This window comes from Epinephelus moara, chromosome 11 (genome assembly GCF_006386435.1).
Source record: "Epinephelus moara isolate mb chromosome 11, YSFRI_EMoa_1.0, whole genome shotgun sequence".
Lineage (NCBI taxonomy): Eukaryota > Metazoa > Chordata > Actinopteri > Perciformes > Serranidae > Epinephelus > Epinephelus moara.
In genome coordinates, this window is record NC_065516.1 from 30,667,319 (window position 1) to 30,694,556 (window position 27,238).

General features: G+C 45.3%; 1 protein-coding gene across 2 annotated transcripts in view; it reads left to right on the forward strand.

Moving 5' to 3' along the window:
* Nucleotides 1-27,238, forward strand: part of nrp1a (neuropilin 1a) — a 70,619-nt gene that overhangs the window by 16,813 nt on the left and 26,568 nt on the right. For both annotated transcript variants that reach the window (XM_050056233.1, XM_050056234.1), the window contains exons 4-7: nucleotides 4,481-4,662; nucleotides 16,423-16,650; nucleotides 20,465-20,620; nucleotides 23,659-23,825. In XM_050056233.1, coding sequence (XP_049912190.1) covers nucleotides 4,481-4,662; nucleotides 16,423-16,650; nucleotides 20,465-20,620; nucleotides 23,659-23,825 — 733 coding nt within the window. The remainder of the gene's footprint in view (nucleotides 1-4,480; nucleotides 4,663-16,422; nucleotides 16,651-20,464; nucleotides 20,621-23,658; nucleotides 23,826-27,238) is intronic.

A 27,238-nucleotide genomic window follows, 5' to 3' on the forward strand; every position in this document is an offset into this window, starting at 1 on the left:
TTGTGCCCCCTTGTACAAACGTTAATGATGTTTTTCAGGAGCCCCAAGTGACAGTTTGTTAGCCGAGTCTCGTTAACACGTGAGGTCTCTGGAGTTTTCTGACAGCTCACGACAAAGTCCTTAAGTCCCCTGGGCCTCACAGAGCTGTCCCAGGCCCGTTGTTTAGGCCTTTCCACTTGTGTTACCCGGAGATGTTTTGACACGTTGTAGGTGACATGTTTTCGTGTGATAGCAGGTTATACTGTGACAGGCGCAGAAAGAGAAACGCCAGAGAAAAGCGCTGGACGTTTGTTCTGTGCGCAGCTGAACCAAAGGGAGTAATAGCAAAGAAAGAGCTCTTGTTCTGGGGGTTTCCACGGCATACTTGAGCTTATAAATGGTCTGATTAAGAAATCCGACCAATTGTGTGAGGCTTATACAGTCCGTCATAGCGTTATTCCATTGCCTCAGATTGTATTGCTTTTATAGAACCATATCAAGCAGACATTTATAGAGGGAGGACAGATTGTTTCCATGGGAAAGCTTCAGGCAATATAACTGTTATATTGTTAGGCCGGTGGTTTGTCGCCTTCTCTTTGGCTTTGCAAGGAGGGCTAATGTTCTCGTTTGACACTAGCGGATTGCTTTCTCTCTGTGCCTGAAGAAAGAAGGCAGGCTAATACATTTGAGTCGGTGAAGCGAAGGTCGTTGAGAATTACATTCACCCCCTCCTCACCCGCCTCCCCCTCTCTTTTTTCCCTTTAATTTCCCCACTGGATTGGCAAACCGTTTTCACTATTAGCACTGTGGTAGGCAGCTCACTGTGCGTGTGTGATCGTCTGTGTGTGTGTGTGTGTCGAGGCGTGTTGGCAGGCCCACCCAGACCCAAAGCAGACGAGACAGATAAATAGGTGCACGGCTCAACTGGATTGTATTGTCATGAGGAATCGGAGCAACAACAGGAGTGATGCAACATACAAAAATCAGCACGCAGCCCACCTGAGAGGAGGGATCTAAGTTTAAATAGGAAGGTCAGGAGGACCACGAAACTGTGGGACCATCCGGCGCTGAAAAGTAGGTCATGTTCTTCTTTTATGATCCGAAATAGAGGTTGTTAACTGTCCCCCGTCGTCCCTATAGACAATCCGAGAAGCGAGTCCCCACAGGTGTTTAAAGCAATGGATTAGAGCTACATTTAACACAGCTGGCAACAGGAGAGCCTTTCAGAGTCGTCAAACTGCCCCGCCAAACGTTTGCCATAATGTCTTCCAGATGATAAGGGCCTGGATGGCTCTGTGTTAGCAGAGCAGAGCGTGTGGGCCCACTGGCGCAGAACCGCTGGAGTTCTGGCTGACACACCAGTCATTTAGGCACAAATAGAGACATTTTAGAGGAGGAGGTCTTCTCTCTCTCTTTCTTTCTTTCTCTCTCTCTCTCCTGCCTCGCACACAGAGCAAGCACAGCGAGGACCCCCAGGGTGTGTTCTCGCCTCCATCTGCATCCTCTCTCCCGCTGTGCTGCCTTTACGAGGGCCATCCGAGCTGATGATGATGCGCCAGAGTAAAAATGCAATAAACAGCTTTTCTGGACGTGCGAGGAGTCGAAATAGAAACAAAAATAAGAGTGTGTCTCTCGTTTGGATGGTGAATAAGGGGTGCGTGAGGACAGGCGAGATGCAAACATCAGTTGACTGGCAACCGTTTGTGTGCACACACACGTACAAACCCGCTGTACACAATATGCATAATGCTCTGAATGTACACACACGTTTGCACATATGTGGTGCATGTATACACACAAACAACAAACCCACTCAAACACTCGCTCAGCTCCTTCAGCTGTACTGCAGCCTGCTCCTCGCTCCTTCTTCTCAATGATGCATCTCAGCATCAATTTTTTAGGCGTCTGGCAATGCTCAGCTTTTGGCAGTTGGTGGGTGGAGCGGGATGGGGGGTTGTGGGGGGGGGGGCAGATAGCTGCAGAAACAGAGGCTCTGAGGTGAATTATAAGTCTGCTGATAGAACAGAGCAGGGCCACAGGAAGATTGATGCTCTCTGTTGTGAGCTGGGAACTGAGAGATGGAGAGGAGAGGAGAGGAGAGGAGAGGAGAGGAGAGGAGAGGAGACAAAAGGGAAAAGGAAAGGAATCACAAAAGGAGAGGAAAGGAAAGGAAAGGAAAGGAAAGGAAAGGAAAGGAAAGGAATCACAAGAGGAGAGGAAAGGAATCAGGAGAGGAATCACATCAAGAGCCTTTCTTCCAGTAACAATAACTTTTCCTGCTACGATTAAAGATCCCTTTTTGTAACTTTCACATCTTTCATCCTAAATATTTGCTCTGGTGACTAAACTACACCATGACATCGTTAGAACAGACAGAAACCCGACCCCCGCTTCAGGGGAGCCCTTTAAACCAAATTATGAGTAATTCCCTGGCCATTTAGCCTGGAAGGCGCGGGGGGGAATAACACTGTAAACACCACATGAAACTAGTATTTTTACTGCAGTGCAGCTGATAAAGGAGCTGAAACAAAGTGGTGCTTGTGTGAGCAGAGCTGGACTGTTGCCTCAGCTGGAGGTACAGAAGACAAACACAGAGGGATGAGACACAGACTACCTTTAACCCGGGACAGTAAAGATTTAAAGGGAAGGAGAAGAAGAAGAAGAGACACTTGATGCATGTTGACAGCTCCATATCACCTCAGATCACTCCATCCAAGCAGAAAGACGAGTGAAGTCATCCATCCACCGCACCTCCTCGCGGGACCCAATTTCAAGGAGTGCCACTTCTGTCCAGCTCCACATTTAGTTACACTCTGTTCTTCTCCCTCACCAGCCGACTCCCACCACTTGCTTTAATGTCTCACATATAAAAACCGAGCAGACACCCCTCCTCTCTGCCCCCACATCACCTCTGGTAGCTTGATTTCTGTTTCACAAAGTTTTTTAAACTCAAAGCAGGTGAAGGAAACCTTTTTCTTTTTAAAAAAGGTGGCAAAAGCTGCGTGTGGATACAAGTCAGGCCCCACCTGAGGGATTTAACATCCCCAGGCCGTCATTCAAAGTGTAAATCGCCTTTTTGTGTGAAATCCTGTGCGTTAAGTGAATTCAGGATCGCTAAGGAGACGTGATGTTTTGACAGTAATTTGGGAATCAAGCAAAACTATGAAAATGGGGCCCTTTGCCCAGAAGGCACATACCTTCTCAGAGAGGGAGGAGACAGAAGAAGCATGTGTGCGACTGAATGTGCCGCACACCTGCTGCACATTATCCCAACATACATCAGATTTAATTCATGTAATTTACTGTGTGTGAGTTGCACTTTTTTTCTTCATCTGGTTTCTGATGAAGATGGAGGAGCGTCGCAGCGGGTCATCAGGGTTTGGGCAGGAATATGTTCGCTAAGTGGCCTGCAGAGCTGAAAACTTGGCGGTAAACGGGCGTTATGGGCAATTAGGAACTGTGGAAACCTGAACCCAAATCTGCTTTTGGAGCTGCACTCGCCCCGTCACTCACAGTCAAAACACAGCACGGAAAAGTCATCTGAACCATCATGCAAACTTACACACACACACGTGCAGGCACCAGAGTAAAAACCGCCATTCAAGTGCATTTAACAAGTGCCTGAAAACACACACACTGATAACCAGAGGCTGTTTGGACCACCCTCGTCGGCCGGTCGCTCTAATTTCTCCTCAACCAGCTTAAGTTTCACATGCCAGATTCTGCGTGTGTGTGTGTGCGTCATGGCTCCTGTTCCCAGTCCTATTTCAAAGCTGTTTTCCTCCTCTAAACTCCGTGCCGACTCAATTAGGCGGCTGCTCCCTTCAGTAGCCGTGGGTCTGAAATTCCATTTGAATGTGATGTTTGTGTGTGTGTGGGTGTGTGTTCAACAGCTTTAACACCTGCTCTTTCTATACACCAGCCTAAGCCAAAGGCCAAGATATAATCACTTTACTTTCAATTCCTATTTTCTCTCATCCAAGAGGCACACACACACACACACACACACACACTGTCTGTTAGTGTTATCTAGTGGTTAAACAGGAGATAGACAACTGTTCAGCTCAAGTTCAGTAGTCAAAGCAGTTACGTAAAGCTGACCTCAGTGCTGCTGGGAGCACAAAACCTCTGCAGTGTGTGTGTGTGTGTGTGTGTGTGTGTGTGTGTGTGTGCGCGTGTGTACCAGGTCGATATAATGAAAGCATAACCTGCCCACCTGTTCCCTGAGTTTTAACCTGAGACCTCATTAGTACACAGTGTTTTATTTCCACTACATTACCTGCACAATATGCTGTGTTGCTCTGTGTTCATGTGGTCCTCTGAGTATGTATCTATGTGTGTTTACCTCCGTGTGTGTGTGTGTGTGTCTTCATACATGCACATCATGAGTGTAATAACAGTGATATTTCTACAGGAACAGAGCAAAAACCTCAAGAGAAAAATATTGTTTTCCAAAGCACAACGTGACAAGCGCCGCTTCCCTTTCTCTTGTCTTGTTCAGGTATGACTATGTGGAGGTGCGAGACGGTGTGGACGAGAGCGGTCAGCTAGTGGGGAAGTACTGCGGGAAGATCGCTCCCTCTCCGGTCGTCTCCTCCGGAAACCAGCTCTTCATCAAGTTCGTGTCTGACTACGAGACGCACGGAGCAGGTTTCTCCATCCGATATGAGATCTTCAAGACAGGTGAGTGGCCTGACACAGCTGCAGCTTCACTTCATCCCAACCATCTGAAATACAACCTGACGTGGCACAAATAATATTTAAAATATGGACCCACAAACACAACTTATTTTATATTATGCAATTTTTATCATTAATATCAGCGTACTGGGCACACGTCCAGGGACCTAAAGTCAGTTGGTCCTCTGGCCTTCACTGGCAACATGTTAAATGTCAAAGTAACACATACCGACCAGGAAGAGACTCAAAATAACCAGAAGACGACCACAAAAAGACACAAAACAACTACAAGGAGACATAAAATGACTACAAAGTGACACAAAACCAAAAGAGACACAAAATGACCTCATTAGGACACAAGATTACTCAAATGACTACAAAAACCCACAAACAGACACAAAATGACAAGAAAATGGACTCAAAGAGATGCAACACAACCAAAAAAAGGATACAAAACAACTAAAAAGAGACATAAAATACCATAAAATGACAAAAAAGACTTCAATAAGACAAATAATTATCTCACAGAGACCCAAACGAGAACAAAAACACACAAATAAAACACAAGGAGACACAAAATGACTTCAAACAGACACAAAACAACCAAAAATGATACAAAACGTCTACGAGGAGACACGGGATGACTATTAAGTGGAAAAAAAGATCCAAAAAATGGGAACTGCCCATTGGTTCGACATCCCATTGTTCCGACCATATTAAACTCATTGTTCCGAAGTCCGTTCCGAAATCATCATGATGCCCTGTGGTTAAGGTCTGCTTAGGTTTAGGCACAAAAACCACTTGGTTAGAGTCAGGAAAAGATCATGGTGTGGGTTAAAATGAAAAAGAAAGTGACAAACACATAAGCCGTGAGCCTGCTCCGCCTCAAGACGGTCGCGGCGCACCATACGCCCGCCGCAAGCCGTTCAGCACCGCGGACAGTCGGACTAATGGGATGTCGAACCAATGACATGTACCCCCAAAAAATTAGCTCAAAAAGACCTAATATTAGGTCAGAGAGACCCAAATGACTACAAAAACACACAAAAAGACAAAAAAAAAAAAAAAAAGACACAAAATTACCTCAACAAGATGCAAAATAACAATAAAGAGATGCAAAGCAACCAAAAAAGACAGAAAAACCTGCACAAGGAGACATGAAATGACCACGAAGTGACAAAAAGACCAAAAAAAGACACAAAATTACCTCAAAAAGACACAAAATTACCTTAGGGAGACACAAATACCTATAAAAAATACAAAAAACCCACAAGGAGACACAATTTGACTACAAACAGACATAACATGACAAGGACAGAGACTCAAAGTGATCACAAAGAGATCTAAAACAACCAAAAAAAGACACAAAAAGACTTCAGTAAGACAAATAATAATCTCAGAGACCCAAAGAGAACAAAAACACACAAATAAAACACAAGGAGACACAAAATGACTTCAAACAGATACAAAACAACCAAAAAAGATACAAAACATCTACAAGGAGACAGGATGACTATAAAGTGACTAAAAGACCCAAAAAGACATAAAATTAGCTCAGAAAGACCTAATAGTAGGTCAGAGAGACCCAAATGACTACCAAAACACACAAAAAGACAAAAAGGCACAAAATTACCTCAACAAGACAAAAAATAACAATAAAGAGATGCAAAGCAACCAAAAAGACAAAAAACCTGCACAAGGAGACATGAAATGACCACAAAGTGACAAAAAGACCAAAAAAGACACAAAATTACCTCAAAAAGACACAAAATTACCTTAGGGAGACACAAATACCTATCAGAAAACACAAAAAACCTACAATGAGATACAATTTGACTTCAAACAGACACAAAGTGATAAGGACAGAGACTCAAAATGACTACAAAGAGATCCAAAACAACCAAAAAAAGACACAAAACAACTAAAAGGAGACATAAAATGACTACAAAGTGACAAAAAAGCCCAGAAAGAACACAAAATTACCTCAAAAAGACACAATATTACCTCAGAGAGACCCAAACAACTACAAAACAGCCAAAAACAGACACAAAACAACTAAAATGAGACATAAAATGACTACAAAGTGACAAAAAGACCCCAAAAAGTCACAACATTACCTCACTGAGATACAAAATGACTTCAGTAAGACAAACAATAACCTCGGAGAGACGCAAACAACTACAAAAAAGACACGAGACACAAATGACAAGGACAGAGACTCGGAATGAACACAAAGAGATGCAAAACCACTACAAGGAGACATAAAATGACTTCCAAGTGACAAAAAGACAGAAATAGACACAAAATGACTTCAGTAAGACAGAATATTACCTCGGAGAGATGCAAATGATTACAAACACGACCAATAAATGCCCACAAATTGACTGAGAAAAAACAAGAAAAGGCACAAACTTACCTCAAAGAGACACAAAACAACAAGAAGGAGACACAAAGCCATAAAAAGATGCATTACGGCTCCAAAGAGACATAAAACCACCACAAAATCTATGCGTCTCGCTCCACTGTAAGAGCCCTTTAACATATCTGTGCCCAGGGGCCGACTGTCTCATAATCCACCCATGGTTTATATATTTATAGAATAAAGTGTGAGTTCTTGGTTTAAAGTTGGGGAAACACTGTTATGAGCTCAACATCACATGTAATTTCAATCTGATCTGTCTTTATCTGACACGATCACACATACGCAGTGCGATACAGTATGAAAGCTGGAGGAATAATTGTGATAAAGGGGCCAGAAAGAGCCTCTCTGTCTACTTTCATGGTTTGTTTGTGATTTAGTCAAGGCACCAGAGCATCAAATTATGCAGTCGCAATATGGCGAGCAATATGCTCCATTCAGAACCAGTGAATCATTGTCCCATATGTTCCATAATTGTTGCAGTTTTTATCTGGTGTGAATGATTGTACAGTGAGCAAGGGCGTCATTTGTTAAGCATTGATTCAACAAATGTTTCAAGCACTGGTTTATTGTCAGATGGCGATCCAACAGCAAGAGGATCAACCTTTCAGTGTGAACACAGACAAGCTGGTTGTGGAGAAAGTGAGCTGACGTGGGTGTAGGAAGTGCTTTCACTGTAGTGGTATCCAATCAGTGCGAGGTTCCTTCCTTAACATTAAGTCCTGTGAGTAATTTTAGTCAGGAATCATGTACTATAATCCATAAATAACCTCAGGGGATGTCTATCTTATCAGAACACAGCATCCCAGGAGGAAGAATTTCCTGTAGGTTGGCTGCCTTCCTTTGTTTGGACTGGAAGGAGGAGGAGGAGGAAGAGGAGGAGGACAGCACATATCTGGAGAGTGACTTGTAGGCAGACAGGTGCTACAGACTCCACTTTCATTAATTAACCTTAGCAGCAGTCTGTGGGACGGCCCCCCGTGACCTCGCAGACATGATGAATGTCCCTGCAAGGTCCCCTCCTTCCTTTTAATCTGGGCCAGTGTGTGTTTGTGCTGTTTGTGTGTCTGGGCTTGTGCGTGTCACCATCACGGCGGGGCAGCTGGTGGAGTGTGGCTCCATTTACGAGATCAAAGCGACACTCCACCCCGACATACGCAAACTCATCCGCACGCGCTCCCTCGTTCCCCTTGAAATCGACTACATTCTTCCCGTGATTAGCTTGGTATTTCCCACTCTCATCTATTAGCCAGGACTGATTATAAATGAGGCGTGTTAGGGGCCCAGTGGCGATAGGGGAACTGCTGAGCACAGTCGCAGGGCGCTGAGATATGAGGAACTACGGATCTAGCAAGAAATATGAATAAGTGGGTAGAGGAGAAGATGGAGAGTGAGGAGCTGGAGCTAGATGAGAATCTGTGCTTATAGAATCCAGAGGGGAATCAGGGCTGAGGGGAGAAGGAGGCAGCAGGGGCGCTGCTGCAGATTAAACCCAGGGCAGAGCTTTTTTGTCTGGGTGTTTTGCACCTAGCTCCGTCCCCCAGCGGAGAGGAGCACCATGGGTGTGCCGCCGCTCCCTTAGTGGATCCAGACCCTCGTTATGCTTTGAATTTAGTCCGTGTTTTGACTACTGCGGTGCTGCCTGCCGCCAAGAAGAGGGCTCTGAGATCAATTAACAGCCCTGTTTGTGAGAGCGAGAGAGAGAACCGAGCAGAAAGAGAGTTTCAAAGCTAGCTGATTAGCACAGCTTATCAACAAGCAGGGTATTAGCTGGGAAAACATTGTGTTGGCTAACACATGTAACGTTAATGATGATACACAGATGCTCTGATAACGGATGGAGGAATGGGAGGCTGGCGCTTGTGCATGCCAATGAAGGGAAATGCAAAGAATGCGGGCTGTTTATCACCGTGATTATAGGCGTGGGGATCACTGGAAGTCAACCTCAGGGGCTGGTACTGCCTTTCATCTGGGGTTACACACAAGCAAAGGTCACATGGAAGATAAATATTCCCACAAAGCAAACATGTGTAAACAAGAACTCCCCCGAGGGATCATAGGCTGACTCATACGAGTACATGTGCAGGTTTGCCCACTTAAGCTGTAAACTATGTAAATACACTTTCACACACTTCAACGTGCCGGCGTTTGGAGCCCTGGCTTTCATCAACAGTAGCCCGCAAAGTGTCTAATTGGAAGAGAACAGGTTGTTTTGCGTCTCTCTATGGCCGCTTCCACATCACTCTCTACCCCTCTCCACTCCTCAATCCCGTCCGACCATCTTAATTAGCATGGGCAATTTATTTTATAGCCTGCAAATTGGCAGGCTCGCTCTGCTGGCTGAAGTCTGGCAAGAGACAGGAAGATGGTGGGAGAGAAAGAGATAGAGGAGAGGGATGAATCGGGGAGTGTGGAATATTCGAGCTGAAGGGAGCTCAAAGATTAGCAAGCTGGTTGTGTTTATGTGTGTCTCTGCGGAGGCCTTTGGCTTCCAGGCAGTAATAAAATGGTGAATAAAAAGAAGTTATGGCAAACTATGGCCTTGTCTTGATAAACAACCACCGGTTTGAACAAAAATCTGTAACGTCAGCCCCCGAAAGTCGTGTAAACAGAGATGAGGTGGGGTTACCCTCTTTTGCAGAGGACTGAACGCTGTGTTTATCCCGTCATCTGACAGCATCTCACTTAAAATCCTCAAGTGTTTCTGGAGAGATCCGTCCTCTTAAGTGCCTGTGCACGCACATGCGCACATGCACAACATATGTTTTCTTTTAACAGCTCTGCAGTTAGCTTAGAGCCACATCAATGCTGGCCGAGGGCCCATTGAAGTGGGCGAGGAGGCAGAGATAGTGCCACTGGTAGTAACCCCCCGCCCGCCTCCCCACACACACACACACACACACACACACACACACACACAAGCTCATCTCTGTCTCCTTGCAATTACTCAGCAGAATGACTGAGCCTATTAGACAGAGGCCTGTGACGTTCGTCTTTACACTCAAAAGCACAGTGTTTCCAGGCAGAAGCCCTGTTTATCATGTCACTGTCATGCGGGCACTTTGACTCTAAGCGCACACCTGTGAAAACACTTTCAAGGTGTGTGTGTGTGTGGGGAGGGGCTTAATAGGGGGCACGTTCTGCTTTCATGGACAGCACGCTCTGATGGCATAGGTCACATCTGGCATGGAGACGTACTGTCATCACACACACACACGCAGCCCTCATGAAAACCTAAGACAACAAACGTCTTTAAAGGGAGCCAGAGGGAGACTGTAACCCCCTCCCGTACCCCCCTTACTCCTCTTACCCTCCATCTCATCACCGCCATGCCATCCCTCAAGCAACGTCACAGGTGCAGGCAACATGCAGCCCAGTCGCCAGAAGAAAAAGCTGGCATTGTACGTGACCCCAAACCACAGATAAGTTACATTTGTACGTTTCATTTGTATCATATTTCTGAAGTGACGGAGTATATGAGCTGACGATATCATGTGGAGGTGGAGGGGATGGGTGACACCTAGGCGAGAGATGCCTGCCAAGCTACAGACCGCTGTTTGAGACCACCAAACAAACCAGGCGTGTTTTAACAAGTCATAACTGTTTCCAGCAGCTTTTTAGCCACCAAATGCGGATGTTTTTTAGCGACCCATCTGTTTTTTGTTTTTTTTCAACGGGGCCAGTGCCACGAAAAGCGGTTGTTTTTTACATCAGACATCACTGCATTTCAAGCTGGGTTAGTGCCACATAAAGCAGTTGTTTTACCGAGACATCGCTGCGTATCCTGCTGGGATAGTGCCACAAAAAGTGGTTGTTTCTTACAGAGATGTCCCTGCATTTCCAGCCGGGCTACTGCCATGAAAAGCGGTATTTTTTTACAGAGACATCGCTGCGTTTTCTACCGGGATAGTGCCAAAAAATATTTGTATTTACTGAGACATTGCTGTGTTTCCCTCCAGGATAGTGGCTTGAAAAGTGGTTGATGTTACTGAGACATCACTACGTTTCCTTTTGGGATAGTGGCATGAAAAGTGTTTGTCTTTATGGAGACGTCACTGCGTTTCCAGCTGGGATAGTGCCCAAAAAAAAGTACTTGTATTTACAGAGACATCGCTGTGTTTTTTTCTGGGATAGTGGCGTGAAAATTGTTTGTCTTTTATGGAGACATCGCTGCGTTTCCTGCCAGGATAGGGCCACTAAAACCGATTGTTTTTTTTACTGAGACGTCACTGCATTTCCAGCGGGGATAGTGCCAAAAAAAACATACTCGTATTTACTGTGTTTCCCTCCCGGAAAGTGGCAGGAAAAGTGGTTGTTTTTTTTTTCAAAGACATCTCTGCATTTCCAGCGGGGATTGCGACACCAAATCTGAATATTTTAAGCCAAAACACGATCTTTTCTCAACCATATCTAAGTAGTTTTTATGCCTAAACCTAATCACATGTTAACCACAACATTATTAAAACATAAACAGGTATAAAGTTTCAATGTATCTGCTACATAATAACATGCAAATACAACCTATCCGTGGTTTGCAGAAACGCACAATGGCAAAACTTTTCTACCAATTGGGTTGCGATTTACTAAATACCATGTCAGCTGTGCAGGACCTCAGGGCGTGTGTGTGTGTATGGGCAAACGTAAACCTGCCTTTCCATCTGTTTTATTGACTGACACTCCACAGGCTTCAGGTTAATGTTTGATTTAGTGTCGAAAGAGTTAATTCTCCACCGTCGATTAACCCCTCTGTCAGAGTGGCATGAGGACAGAGTGAAGGGGAGGGGAGGTTTGGAGGGGGTGGTGGCAGTAATGGGGGGTGGAGGGTTGTGAACTGGGCTAATGATCAGCCAGAGAGCAACGTGGAACATAAACAGTGGTGATTTACTTAGCGGTCCAAGAACAACACCTTCAGCCCCTATGGCTCCGGCCTGTAATAACCCATACTGAGGAGAGAGGGAGATGAATGGATGGAAAAAGCGAGAGAAGTGGGGGAAAGCGACACAGAGACAGATTTAAAAATGAAAATAGCAAGAGGCTGTCACATTTAACGCCTGTTCCTTGGCACAATGTTGTTCTAATGATTAACGCCCAGTCTGCTCTCAGCACTTAAAGCAACAGCTTAATAGAGACGTAGAGGACAAGTCATCAGGGAGACTAACAGTAGAAAGGCGCCCTGCTCCCTTAATGTTGAAACCATATTTATTTAAGATTTATATCAATCGCTAACACTTGCAAAGATTGAAATCAGATCCCCATTAAATATCATTTTGTCGGCTGCGGCTTGTCCTGTTGAACAAACTCTAATCAGTCAGCGAGGAGCGAGTCACAGTGACATTTGTTTACTCCCCCGTCCAGACGAGAAGGGCTCAACATAAACGAGAGTTAAAGGAATCCATTACTGCCGGCAGTAAATGTTTGAGCGCCTGGTTAGAGGTTGCCGGTAAATGTACCGTGTGTTCAAGGTTACTTCTTTTTCTCTCCCGACTTCCTGTCGTAAATTCAGCTGTTTGTTTAAAAGCAGCGGCTGGACTATTGGCTCTAACTGTTTTATCTCAGATGGAATAGGACAGCCTGTGTGTGTGTGTTCCCTGTCAGCCTCACCTGAGTCAAACCTGTCACAGTTACAAAACCCTTTCCTATTTCAACCCCCTTTCATATAGATCAATCCTCAGCGATGGAACAAGTGAGAGACAGAGTGAGAAAAGGGGTGGGGAGTTAGCATGTGGCTGACAACGGGATATATTTGTCTCCTGAAGCTCCTTGTCAACACAGATGTGCGCACACACGCCGTACGCCGCCACAGAAAAAAGCATCACCGCTATCACTGGATGCCTCACACGTGCGACATCAGCACAAAGCATCCTGGGTGTAGCGAGGGGAGCTGGCGACGGAAGCCCTCCCATGTGGAGGCGCTAGATAAAAGAGATCTGTTGGATGATTATCTCGCCAGTGGGACCGACCAGAGCGCTCTGTCTTCTCTCGCCACTCTATTTTGTTTGTGATGTCTTCGCTCTGTCCTTTTCTTGAGGGGGTAGAAACGCAGCCAGGCACACAAAAGCTGACAATAGGGGAGTTTGTCCTTGGCTCGGCCTCAGTCAGGGAAATAAAGGAAGAGCACAGAAGCAGGAGGGCCTGATGCTGATAGGGAGATATGTTAAGTAAACAGGGAATAAATACCAATACATAGTTTTAAGCACTACCCTACATCTCACAAATGCATGCATTAAATAAGATGTGGCCAAATTGTAAGACTGAACTTATCACTGAGAAAGTATTAATAGAAATGCACCAACTGATTGGCTGATGACTGAAATCAGATGTCACACAATGTGCCACACGATGGCTCACGGCATTGACAGCAGCACAAACAGTGAGTGCTGTCAGAGTCGTTGCAACCTGTTCTCAAAAGTTGTGATTCATTGCTCTGCACATGGTTTGAAAGCTGCTGTGTTAAACTAACTGGCAGACTGAGGTGACTCACCAAATCTGTGTTAATCATGGAGTTGATAAGTAGCTCAAAAATGTAGCATAGCAAAGCTAATGCTAACTGTTTCATGTAAGTGGATGGAAGATGCTAAATGCACCTAGCTTCTTAGTCTGGAAAGTATAACTCAATATAAAGACAAGTATGAGTGGTCTACCCAAGTCTGCTAGTAGTCGAGATAACTAGCAGACTACTGGGGTAGTGGATAATAAGCTCAAGTTTCTCATAGACAAGCTAATGCTAACCATTTCAAGTTAGTAAATGGAAAATGCTAAAATGATTAGCGCCATATTCCAGTTGGTGTTCTAATCTATTCTAAGGGTGCTTTCACACCTGCCCTGTTTGGTTCACGTCAATCAAACTCAAGTTTTTTAGCCCCCTTAGTGCAGTTTGTTTGGGCAGGTGTGAACACAGCAATCACACTCAGGTGCGCACCAGGACAACCGGACTGAAACCATCTTGAAGAGGTGGTCTGGAGCCGCGCCTCGTTTTCAAACTGTATGGTTTGACTAAAATGAACAATGACAGCAATAAAGTCCACGATGAGCAGCGCTAAAATCAACCTGCGTAGTTGTCCCTCCATTGTGACATTAGAAAGTGTCACATTCATCTTGCAAGTGTACTCTTCTTCAACGTTTGCTTTACTTCCTGGATTTTTCCCACATGGAAATTCTGACCAATCAAGAGCAGCTTTCTCACACAAGGCATTTGAGCTGGTCCGCTTGTAAATGCTGCCGTGAGAACACGAACCAACTCTAGGCAATTATACAACTTTGTAACAAAATTAGTCCCTGATTCAGACAACAAACTTTTTTTTTGAGCTAGGTTTACTCAAATTTGGATGCTTAATGAGATGCTTGTTTTTAATATCATGTATACATTTTTACTATTTTAACTTCAGGTTTCCAGTGGCTTTAAAGAAAAGCTCCACATATGTTTGTGTATGCTGTTAATTATAGTTTTATATATATATATAGTTATACAACATAAATCAAAAATCAGCAAGTCAAACTTCAAAGATCAAAATCGGCCAAATAAAATCCCACCGCTGCATCTCTCAATATTATAGAGCATCATGCATCAGTCGAGGCATTATATTCTTTTCAGTGACAGTCTATTGCCTGGATTTTAACAGGTTTTCAGAGTGAACCATTCCCAAAGACCAAATCTGTTCTGGTCAACTGCTGAGCTGAGATAAGGGTCATGGTGGAGGCTGATGAAATGGATGGAGAGTGGCGTTCTGAGCCAATATCCACAGGAAATTCAGCACCCTGACCCGAATTGCACTTTGGATACTCCAACTGTCTCGAGCACTCAGGGACTCACGTGCGCCTTTTTCAAAAAAGTGGCTCGCATGTGTAGTTTTTTCCCCCCTCCCCAAAAAACTGTCTGACATTTCTCCCAAATACGGTGGGGTAAAGTGCAGAACTGCAGCATCCAGCAGCCCTCTCATCTCGCCGAACGCTCTCTCTCTCGACAAAATCTCTCCATTTTCTGGGGGTAAATACGAGGGGAAGCTGTGAAATTAATGGCGCCCACTGTTCTTGAAAGCCACACTTTAGCGGCAGCACTAAATGTCAGCTCTCTTTAGAGTCAAAACGCCGCTCGCCGTGGCTTTCAACTTGGAGAGAGAAAAATCAACATGGCTCTCCCTCCCTTCACTCACTCCATTGGTGGACAGGCTGAAGTAGGCCTGATGGTCCTGAATTAGGGGCCCAGCAAGAAGCCTGAGTGACAGTGGAAAAAAAGCAGTTTGCCACATTTATTTAAGCTATGATGACTGTAGCACGGAGGCTCTATCTAGCGATAACTCCCTGCAATTTTGGTTTCGATCGGCCCCATCTGCGCCCATCACGCCGCCTGTCAGACTAGCATGAAAATGACATTATCCTGTGCACATTTCTGCCACTAATGGCTCCAAATAATTGCCCTGGATGACAGTAGTTTTCTTTTTTCTGAGTTGTATGTGTGTGTTTGTGTGGAGCCAGGCTTGGTAACAATCTGGCCCAGAGCTTGAGCACACACAGTGAGCATGTCTTAATGTCTCTTTCTATCACTCTCTTTAAAAAATAAATAAATAAAATCCGGCAGATGTTAGCGTCATTTTTTTTATCACATGTCACTCATTCTTAAATCATAATCTTGTGCTCATGATGCTCTGAGAAGTGGCTAACATGGGAAATGTGTTAATGCTCCTCATCAGCTGAAAGGCAGCTCTCCGGGGAGCTGTGAATAAATATTTTGACTTTCCCTTGTGTAAAATTGTGTTTAAGTGTGCGTGTCTGTGTGTTGATGTATGCGCAGTCATTGCCCTCGTCTTCCATCACTGACGCTGTAATTTTGCCTGAGCACCTCTCATATGTTTCACAGACGTCTCCTGATGAGTGTGTGTAGCTGTGTGTATGTGTGAGAGGAAGAAAGACAGGCTTTTGCACCGTGAATCAAGCTGTTTATTCACCGCTCCCCGATTCTGGTGATTGAGGCCTTTCACTAATGTTTACTCTCACAGTCCAGATGTTCCAGGAGTAACAGATTCATCACACATACACAGTGATGAAGAAATATGATGTTGTGCCCATGAGGGATTGAAAAAGGAGGCAGAGAGCCACATAGCGGAGGGTTGAGAGACCCAGATGTTGCCTCTTTTGAATAGAAGAACCATCAAGGTGGTCTCTCGTCTGCGGGCTGTAAACTCTCCTCCACTCAATAGACCAGCTGGGAGGCAGAGCTTCTCAATACCTGCCACACAAAGCCACCCAAAACAGATCACTTAACCAAAGTCATTCAAAAGGATCACCCCCACCCTTTCCTTTGTCCTCTGTATTGTCTCGTCTTCTCACTTCTCGTTTCCTTCCTGCAGGTCCTGAGTGCTCCAGGAACTTCACCTCCAACAGCGGTGTCATAAAGTCACCAGGCTTCCCGGAGAAATACCCCAACAACCTGGACTGCACTTTCATGATCTTCGCCCCAAGGATGTCCGAGATCATCTTGGAGTTCGAGAGCTTTGAGCTGGAGCCCGACCCGACGCCCCCTACTGGTGTTTTCTGCCGTTATGACAGACTAGAGATCTGGGATGGCTTCCCTGGAGGTGAGCAAGCAGTGCTGGTTGAAGAGGAGCGATTCTGATCATTTTCAGCTATTTTTGGTTTCTACTAGCACATGTTTACATGCTGTCATGGTCAAAAGGATGTTATTTTCCTCATGTCTGTGATGGAACATCTGTATTCACCCTCTGTCTGAGATGCTCCATTTTAGCGCCTGTCTCTTTTAAGTCCCCTCTCTCCTGAAAAAAGCCCAGTCTTGTTTTGATTGGTTAGTGTTTCTGGGTGTTCTGTCTCTTGGCCATCACTGCAGTTGGGAAATGACTGTAATAGAGACTAGTGGCACTTTTTACCATGAAAAGACATCAATAAAAGCTTCTAAGCCCAACCCAACTATGGTTCGAAACCAGGGAGAAATAAGACGTTAGCATGTAGCTACATGTAGCAGTGATCTTGCAGCTGGGGAATGACTGTTAAGGAGTATAGCAGCACTTTCAGCCATAAAAAATACCAATCAAAGCTTCTAAACACAACCAAACTGTTTCCAGTGGTAATATGATCTGAAATCAGGGGGAAATTCACAACATTGGCAACCACATTTACATGTTTCCCTGCCATTAGCATGTAGCTACATGTAGCAGTGTTCTTGCAGCTGGTGAATGACTGTAACGGAGAATAGCAGCACTTTCTACTGTGAAAAAATAACCACTAAAAGCTTTTAGATACAAGCAAACATGTTACAGTGGGAATATGATCCAAAATCGGGAAGAAATGTACAACATTGGCAACCACTTTACATGTTTCCCTGATTTTAGCATGTAGCTACATGTAGCAGTGTTCTTGCAGCTGGGGAATGACTATAACGGAAAATAGTGGCACTGTCTACCGTTGAAAAATCACCAATTAAAGCTTTTTAACACAACCCGACATGTTACAGTGGGAATATAATCCATAATCAGAGAGAAATTTACAACATCAGCAGCCACGTTTACATGTTTCCCTGACGTTAGCATGTAGCTACATGTAGCAGTGTAGACTACATAATGTAAACACTTGCAGTAACATGCCTGGAGCAGTTCCCATATAAAGAAATGGAGCACACTATGACATCATACTGTAGCCAGAGTAGAAAAAACTGTTGGAGTCCTCAGAACGGTCTTCAGCCAGAGGTTTCCGTTAACCTCGTTAATCGAGACTTTTGTTTTGTTTAATTCTTTCGTTATAAAACTATTAATAGACAGAAGAGCATAATAGGTCCCCTTTAAGCCTGAACTGTAGATGAACTTTTGTATCTGTAATTTAAAGAAAGACAAAAAAGCACTAAAAAAATGAGGGAATAAAACACTACTAAAAAAAGTAAGAGCGAAAGATGGTGAGGAGAGAGGTGGTTTCAGCTTCACTTCTCACTACTTTGTTTCAGAGGAAATAAATATGATGGCATTATCCGGGCCAGTGGGCTAACTGCTTTAACCAGACTTGGCAAGTGTCCAAGAGTCTGTCGTCATGAGCGTTTCACTTCGTCATCGCTCAACGCCAAACACTTCCTGATCACACCCGCCCTTCTTTCTTCTGCTAGCCACATTGATTTGTGAGTGTTTGTACGTTTGGGAATTTGAGGTCTAGTCTCAGCTGTGATATTTAACTTGTTGCATCTCTGACGCATAAAAAGCACAATTTGTTGTTGCAGGAAATGACTATGAAAGGAATTTCCTGTGGAAGTTTCCTTATGTTTCCCACAAGAGAGAATTTGAACTGAACCAGCTTGGCCAACATCTCCTGGTCGCGGGGTTGAGCAAAGGCCCGCAGCTCACACTTAGATTCAGACACACAATAAAATATTGCCATAAAATAGCATTCTCAAATCCATCTAAAAAATCAGCAGGTGAGAGACGGAGTGAGAGGGGGCGCGCTGTTCAAAGCAATGCCTCCATGGCCCGAGATGAGCCTTTGAACTCAGCGAGCGAAATCACCTCTTGAAGTTTGCAGTTTTTCTCCTGGCTATTCCAACGCAGGGTGCAGACAAGATGAAAGCTTTTCTCACCCATCAGTGGCTGAAAATTGAAAGAATTTGATCTAGTAGCATTCAGCCTGGTGCACATCAGTATTCTCTCGCTGGGGCGCTCCAAGTGATAAGGTTGAAGTGTAAATCGCGGTGTCTTTTCAAGTGAGTTTACTTGAAGTCCAATATTCTCTGAGCTCCGTAGATTTGAACTAGTGCGGAGTTGACCTTTGATTCCACAAAGTATTTCCATAACTCACTTGCATGTTCTCTCCTCGAGGTGGGATAAATTTAATTTTCAAGATTAGTGTTGATTAAGGAGACCCGCAAAGGCTCGGAGAGCTGAGAATATGTCACATTATTATCACCTTTTAATACATATTTATACAAAAAGTACCTCAGGGGTCTGAAATAGAAACATTTCCTGTGCAACTTCCAGCTTATTAAAATTCTGAGATCTCTCAGTTCTCTTAGCTGAACATACAGCACAAACGAAGCAGGATCTTTTGTCCAACAGTGAGCCAATACAAGGCAGAAACTAGACCACTCCGGACTGACGTGGTTTCACACCCTCCTTCAAGTGTTGTTGTATGTGACAGACAGCCTTGTATAAAAATAAGCCATGGGAGGAAAACAGTGTGTCGGCTTTTGCCAGGTGGCTCCTGTGGTGCCTGCTGGATCGATAGTGCATTAGCACAGAAGGCTGGAGGCCTGCTCGCCGTCGGGGTGTTCAGAGATGGGAGATGCCTGGGCGAATGCAGGCTTACGTGAAGCACTGGGGTAATCACACCTCCCTGTCCCTCCGCCTCTGAAAGCACACCTCGCTGGACAGGTGCTGCGGAAGAGCAACCTCCACTCCCTTGTCCCTCTTCCCCTGAGGAACGGAGACGCAGGCAGGATGCAGACTTCATAGCGAGGCTCTTTAAAATTTCATAGCGCTGGGGAGTCATGCAGATAATCCGGGAGATGGCATTTTTATGTTCAGCCCAGGCCTCAAAGGGTTTAAAAGCACACAGAGATTCTCACGCACGTACACCTGAAGATTAATCGGAGCCATCGCGCCCCTGCCCCGCAAGTCCGAGGGGTCTGGCCTTTGCCTTTCATGTAGGAGCTGGACTGAAAGTGGCATGTTTTGGATGACAGGAGGCCGCAGGGAGGCAGGACTGTCACTCGCCGCTGATCACAGCATTACTAATCACAGATAAGCTGCAGGTCCCTACACGCCAACAGGAACACACACCCACAAATGTGCATGGATCATAGCACACATCGGAGGCACAGGGCAAGGTCACTGTGCTCTCCCACTCCCTCCCTCCTGCCCCCATCACTCTTTCCCCATGTTTCTCTGCCACTCTGTCTCCCCCTAATGTTCACCTCCCATTTCACCGTCCCTCCTGCTCCCCCATTCCACTCAGTGTGCCCAGTGGAACATGTCCCTCTTGTGCTTTTATTGCTCTCTGTCTGTCTTTCAGTGCTCCCCTATTGTCTCTACCCAGTTTCCTTTGCAAAGCTCACTCAGCCACGGCTGTGTCCGCATCAAGTCTAAAAAAACAGCTGAATTTACAGCCAGCAAATAGACAGAGACCGTGAGACCTGCCTACACCACAGGTCCCTTCTACGCTTTGCTTTCTTGTGTCAGGAATGTCGGGAGTCTTTTCACAAGCGTCTTTATGGGGTTGGGTAAAGAAATACGATGCGGTCTGTGTCATACCTCACCGACACACTAGTTTTCACACCTCCGTAGGGGGGTGAACGCTTGAATGTTAAACCCATGTGTGACATGGCTGTGACACACAAACAAATATTGAGTTAACCCAAGTCTAACCCGAGTTACAATGCTTTTCTCTCCTTTCTCTCACCAGTCGGTCCTTACGTTGGGAGGTACTGTGGGCAGAACACCCCAGGCAGGATCATCTCCTACACAGGCATCATGGCACTGACAATCAACACTGACAGCGCCATCGCGAAGGAAGGCTTTTCGGCCAACTTCACCGTCATTGAAAGGACTGTTCCAGAGGGTAAGCTGGCACAAAAACTAGAGATGTTCAGACACTATTAAATCCTTCCTGAACTTGTGTATCGGCCGATACCGAGTACCGATCCAATACCATTGAGTCATAAAATAATTCAACAGCTGTATACTGTGAACCCTGTAAGGATGTGAAATGATTGCTATTATTGATGTTTGGTGTGGCTCATGTTGAACTCTGCCATATAACTTTCTTGATATTGCCATATCAAACATTTGCTAATGACCACCGCTTCATAATTTACCAGAAATCAATTCTTCTTTGTTGCTCTAAAACAGTAGCTGCCAGTGGCTGCACAGCGCAGCTTACTTTGTATGCTACTGTTTTAGTGCAACGAAGAATAATTGATTCAAGGGAAGAAAACTTGTAAAACTTTTTGAAAGTTTATTAATAAGTTATATGGCATTGGATCGGTGCGTAGACTTGTGTACTGGCCAAAACCCAATCCAGCATTTTAGGCAGCATCAAAGGCTTTTTGGATACTGGTATCAGAACAACTCTGATAAAAATACTGAAACATCAGAGGAGGCTGGAGGAGAGGAGGCAAAAAAAAATAATCAAAAGAAATCAGAATTAAATCACAATCCAGAGAGAGTTGTTCAGTGGAAGAAAGTTTGGATTGGATGAGCCCGAAGTAAAACTGGGTAGTTGCAAAAGAATTAGAGGGCAATAAAGTAACCTCCTGAGGAATATTACTAAGAGCAAGAAGCAGATGTTGCCCGCAACTGAAGCCACACGTGCTCCTATTATGACAAATTCCCACACGTTTAACAGAGCTTCAGAGTTATTAAATAAACACCTCCTGCTTCTTCATTTGGGTAATGTGTTACAGGGTACAAGTCTGCCTCCTGTGGTTTACAAGACCTCAGTTTACACACTCTGAGCCCAGACGGGCTCCAAAAGGCAGCTTCCCCACCGCTAACCACCCCGGACACACACCCCCAGGGCTTTTACATGCAGCATCGTCATCGCAGGGCTCGACCCCCTGACCCCATTTTGCAAAACGCTCCGACTAAACATTTCATTAAGGAAGACGAGCGCTGGTAGGAGTCGTAAATCTGTCCAGAGGCGAGACCACCCCAAACACACACAGTCAGTCTTTGAATAGCAATGGAGATGGATGACATTCAACAAATCTACTAATCGTCTCCAAAAAAGGATTTTGTCTTGCCCAGAGGGAAGACAGGCGCTGAGTACACACACACACACACACACACACACACACACAGACAACAGCGACCCCGCCTCACAGTAATGAGCACGGCGATGACTGCTGATGTCATTTCTCCTCAGTTTCCACCGAGTTACTTGAGCTGCTTTAATCACACATCTAAGATCAGATTACGCAAATCAACTTTTCACATTCACCATTTAGAGGCATGGTGAAATATCTGACCCGCGATCAGTAAATACCATCATTTACATGAGTTGCTTGGTCTTACATCACCGACCGAGACGCATCCAAGACAGAGAAAAAAAAAATCTCCAAACTTTGTCTGCGCTCTTCCAGACTTGTACCACTTGAATCATTTATAATCCCCTTATGCATAATACACGGTGGATTTTCTCGCCTCCGCATGTCGAAGGGAAGGGTACACTCGAGCTGAAAGCTGCTGATGAGAGGTGATAAGGTGATGAAAGGAGGCCTTGTCTTTTTGTTCTAACCCCGTTTCTCTTGCACTGGTTCCCTCCAATCGCCCCCCCTCCACCCATCCAACCACCCTCCTTATCTCCTCAGCTATCAGCCCCACTTTGGTTGGTAACCCACATGATCAGATAGCGACCTCAGCGGCAAACAAACGGCTCGTTGTGTTTTTGTTGATCATGATCCAGCTATCTACATGATGCGGGTCTGGGTACAAAAGTTTGACAAGTACGGGCAGTCTTCTCAAAGAGAGCCGATGGTGAGGGTGGAGAGGTGCGAGACGGTGTTCTCAGCCTCACGCTGACACTCCAACACACTCATGCACGTGAGAACGCACATATGCAAGCCACACCGTCAAGCGCAAACGCACACACTGACCCAGTGACTGAGGTGTGTTAGCTGTGTGGCAGATGGGGAGACCATCTGTGTTAGCTCATAGGCAGCAGCCGCATCGCAGCTCCACACTGCTCCTCGTCCTGTGCCCTCTGAGTGTGTGACCATGTACAAACAAGCATATGACTGCATTTTTTCGGCGAAGGGTCGAATGTTTATGGCAGGGTGTTTAGAGACTTCGCCGTCAGACGAAAAAGAAGTAAATAAACAATGAGAAGAATAATGGTCCGCATGAATGTGTGAAAGTGTGCCTTCACATGCCTCTGTGTTGTTGTGGTGACATTATACGACTCCTGCGTGGATCAAAAGGTCATGTCGTTCGTTCCAACCTTTGCCGCAGCTCTGTCCACAGCGGTGTCAGCATGTCTGACCTCCAGGGGTTAGAGAAGCCGGCCCCAAGCTGACCCAGCTCAGCCTTTAGATGCGGAGCCCAGGATGCCTCTAAACGGCTGCACCACATCAACACAAACAAGGGAAACCACCTCCTACCATGAGCGGCTGAGCCATGAGTGTGATATATGGCCCCAAAATACAGATACTAAACACACCTAAACTCCCCCAGGAGAGCGAGTTAGGGAAAATAGTCCCTGAGTGCAAAAAAGATAAACTGCCCACAGGGAGAAGATGGAAACAGATCCAGTCAGTGGAAGAAACAACTGGAGTGAGAGTCACTTTAACGCCTAATACTGGCTTAATCTTAGCCCACACTGAATGTTTTATGAAGACATTTTTACATCTTAACGTGGAACACTTCCATCCGGCCTCCATTAGAAACTAAAGAGGGAGAAACAGAAAGGATTTACTGAGGCGTTGCTGATGTGCTGTTCTTTTCCGGCCAGCAGCGCTGAGTGCCTGTCCTGTGGCGTCCTCCTCCCCGGAGACGAGCTCTGATTCCGGGGGACACTGAAAGCACAAGCTGGGTGCGTTCTGGTGCTCTCAGCACTCGGGATTCAACTAATCTTTTGCTCTTCTTTTTCATTCCCTTCAGACTTTGACTGTAGCGACCCTCTGGGAATGGAATCAGGGGAGATAACATCAGACCAAATCATGGCGTCATCCCAGTACAACCCTTCCTGGTCCCCCGAGCGCTCCAGACTCAACTACTATGAGAATGCGTGGACGCCAGCAGAGGACTTGAACAAAGAGTGGATACAGGTGCCACATTTCTTCATGATTTTTAGGACGGTTATTAGACTAAAATATCACAGTATATCACTTTAAAGGTAGTTTAAGTTACAGGGAAGGTAAAGAAAAGGAAACCATAGCAGTAAAGAACAATTCGTCAGCTCCCTGCAGTATGTTTTTGGAGGTGAGTCACAGTCTGAGGGTGTATGCAGCATTAGAAGTGACTAGTGCCTGCTTGAACACAGTAGGAGTGTTCTGTGTTTGTCCTTCAGTCTCTGGAGGTGTGGTGTCTCCATAACACTTTGACGAGACCCAACAATTTCGATGATGAATGTCAGCCGTCCTGATGGACCTCCGGGGTGGTTGAGTCCACGCCTCACAAAAATTGCTTGTGTCCACTCTCTCTGTCACTGTCTGCCTATCTGTCTGTGTCTTTTCTCTCCCTCTGTCTCCCTGTCCTACCTGATAACTTCCTCTTTCCTTGATAACAGTGGCCGCCTCCGGGGATGCTGGGATTTAGTCCAGGCATCCTGCCCAGCCTCACACGCACAGACACACACGCACGCACACAAACACATCCCTGTACCTCTATCTTTGCGAGGACCCTTATAGACATAATGCATTCCCTATTCCTCCAGCTGAATTCTAACCCCTAACCTAAACCTAATTCTAACCTGAAGCTTAAACCAAGTCTTAACCCTCAAACAGGCCTGCGAAAAAGTAAGGACTGTCCAAAATGTCCCCACTTTCCAAAAATGTCCTCACTCTGTTGGTTAAAAACATGGTCCTCACAGTGTAGTGAGTACAAACGCACACACACACACACAAACAGGCACTGTCATATTTTTTTTCTGTCGGCTTATCTTCACACAGCGATCATCACCCATGGGGGGAACTTTATGTGGGAAGATTAAGGATTTAGTTCTCCCAGTCACATATCCCATGTCCAGTCACAGCACAACCCCCGCGTGACACAACCGCACTACCTGGATGCATGTTTGATTTATTAACAGAAAGCCTCCAGGCCTTGTAAATGCCCAGACTGTTTTTCTTTTTCTACTGTTTTTGTACAGTCTTTTGCCTCATTGCTGAAAAGTTTGGCCCCCACGTATTCCTCAGGGGATGAATAATAGAGCTGACCCAAAGCCAAATATTTGCTCGGGGAGGGCCATAAGCAAGCTTTTCCTTTATTATTGCAGTGAAAATATTGTCCTGAGGGCCCCTGCTGCTCCTTCAGACTAATTTAATCAGTGTTTAAACATGTATGTGTGCAAGCTCGAGTGCACTCTCCCATGCGTGTGTGTGTGTGTGTACGTGTCCATGTGTGCGTTCTTGGCTTTGCGGGTGAGTAGGGAGGGTCTGGCCGAGTCCATATTGTCCTGCAGAGGAACCCAGCGTGCATCTGAGTGGATCAGGAAGAAACATGGCCTCCCTAACCACTTCCTCTAGCAGTCGGACAGTCTTTTGTATTGAAGCATTTTTCTCTCTGAAAGAAAAGGCCATTGTTCATAGTCAGATATGTGTGTTAAGGGTAAGAGCACAGACTTGAAGGCTTCTCCAGTCCCGTTTGCCTTTTTGTCAGCGGAAATTACAAGTGATCACAATGATTTGTTGCCACTCCGGACCATCTCTGCTACAGTATTGATCATATTGAGGATTCGATTTGGCAGTAAAATCTGGAGTTTGAAGGGGATGTGCTCTAATGGGCATGCTGATTTCCCAATACTAATCAGATCAAAACACTGAATGGGGCTCTTCTAATTTCTAATTTCAAACGCAGTGAAAGAGCCAAGTCTGTGGTTGCCACATAATTTATGTTTTCCAAGGAGTACGATGCACTTGTGCCGAGCACTCTGAGCCGAAGCCCAATTATCACAAGTGGTATTAAAAGAGTGAAATTCTTCATTCCTCTTTCATTAAGCCTGTCCGTGGCGCTGCAACAAGCTCAGGCCCCCTCGCGGCACGTACAAATCATCTCAGTGCGCCGTCAGATGCATGGTAATCAATTCATTATTTATTTCATTATCATTCCCTGACTGCAGTTTTGAGGCAGACAGTTTTTATTATTCATGACAGGCGGCCTTTTGATTCCTGGGCATTTTCCTTCGCTCTGCTCTCCTTTTTTTTGCTGAACATAATCCAGATTTGTCATCCATTTTAATGCTGCCTCATTCTAATGCATGGAGAGGAGGAGGGCAAGATGCTAGAGTCTGTGTGCTCTTCTCTGGGTAATTAGATTGGTGTGGTGTGGTTCAGCATTGAGTGCTGGGTTAGCCAGGCCATTAATCAGCCCCTTTGGTGTACTCAGAGATGGACAGATGTCCTTTGAGGGGGGTTTTGCGGCTTGAGGAGGGAGTAAAAAAAAGAGGCAATAATCCTTCAAAACGGGCCTCCGTGTCATTTTTTCCTCGTCCCTTTCAGATCTGTGCCTTTTCACTCCTCTTTTCTCCTCATCTTGCATGAAAACTCAGGGTCTACAGATCTACATCAAGGTAGCGGGAGATTTCTGCATATTATCAGCCTGTGTGAGCCATGACTGTCTTTGAAGCTTAAGAGGATGAACAGCAGGGTCTCTGCAGCAGGTTGCAGCAAAAAATAAATGAGGGTACACCCCCAGACTACCCAGCTTATTGCCTGATCCTTGCTTTATGAACTCCAACTGGCTCCACAAGGAAAACCTGAACGGCACACAACACTGCATCCGTGCAGCACATACATCTCTGAAGGGAAGGTATATGATTTCTGCGCGTCACAGCCTGAAAGCTGACAGCTCCTCAGGGACTGTGACAGGCGAAATTGCCATGAAGCTGACATAGTGTGGAACGGTTTTGTCAAATATGTCGGCGAAAGGATCTGATGGCCACCGAGAGTCACCACAGCATCTGAATGATGCAATAAAACCTAAGGCTGGATCTCTGTCAGGCAGCTGCCATTGATCGCACATACACACAACATGAATAATTTACACCGTCTTGGAGAGAACCCAACTGTCAATACCTGAAAGCCTCTTTATTGAGCATCTCATAATGGCAATGTACAGTTCATGTTATCTCATACACCAGGGTAGGGTTTTGCATCCTTATGAGCTGGAGTTGATTTTGCTCTCCGAATTTATAATGTGCCACGATGGCTCCTGACATTAACTTCCTCCCAGATTGTGTTATATCTTATTTACCTCATTTTTTATTGATGTATTTATGTGACTCAGAAAGCCTAAATGGTTTAAAAGTTCTGTGCACGACATTAAGAGCATTAATATGGAAGCAAACTATTTGTTTTGTAAAGATATAGTTGAGTAATGTCGTCCTGAGCAGAGAATGAAGTCATGCTACCCCTGTGTGTTGTAATCAAGTTTCTCTGTGGTCTGTTCTGGTAAGCCGGTCCAGCTGGTTTGCCTCTCCCCAGTTAAAACAAGAAAGTAGCAGAGGACTTTTACTTTGACA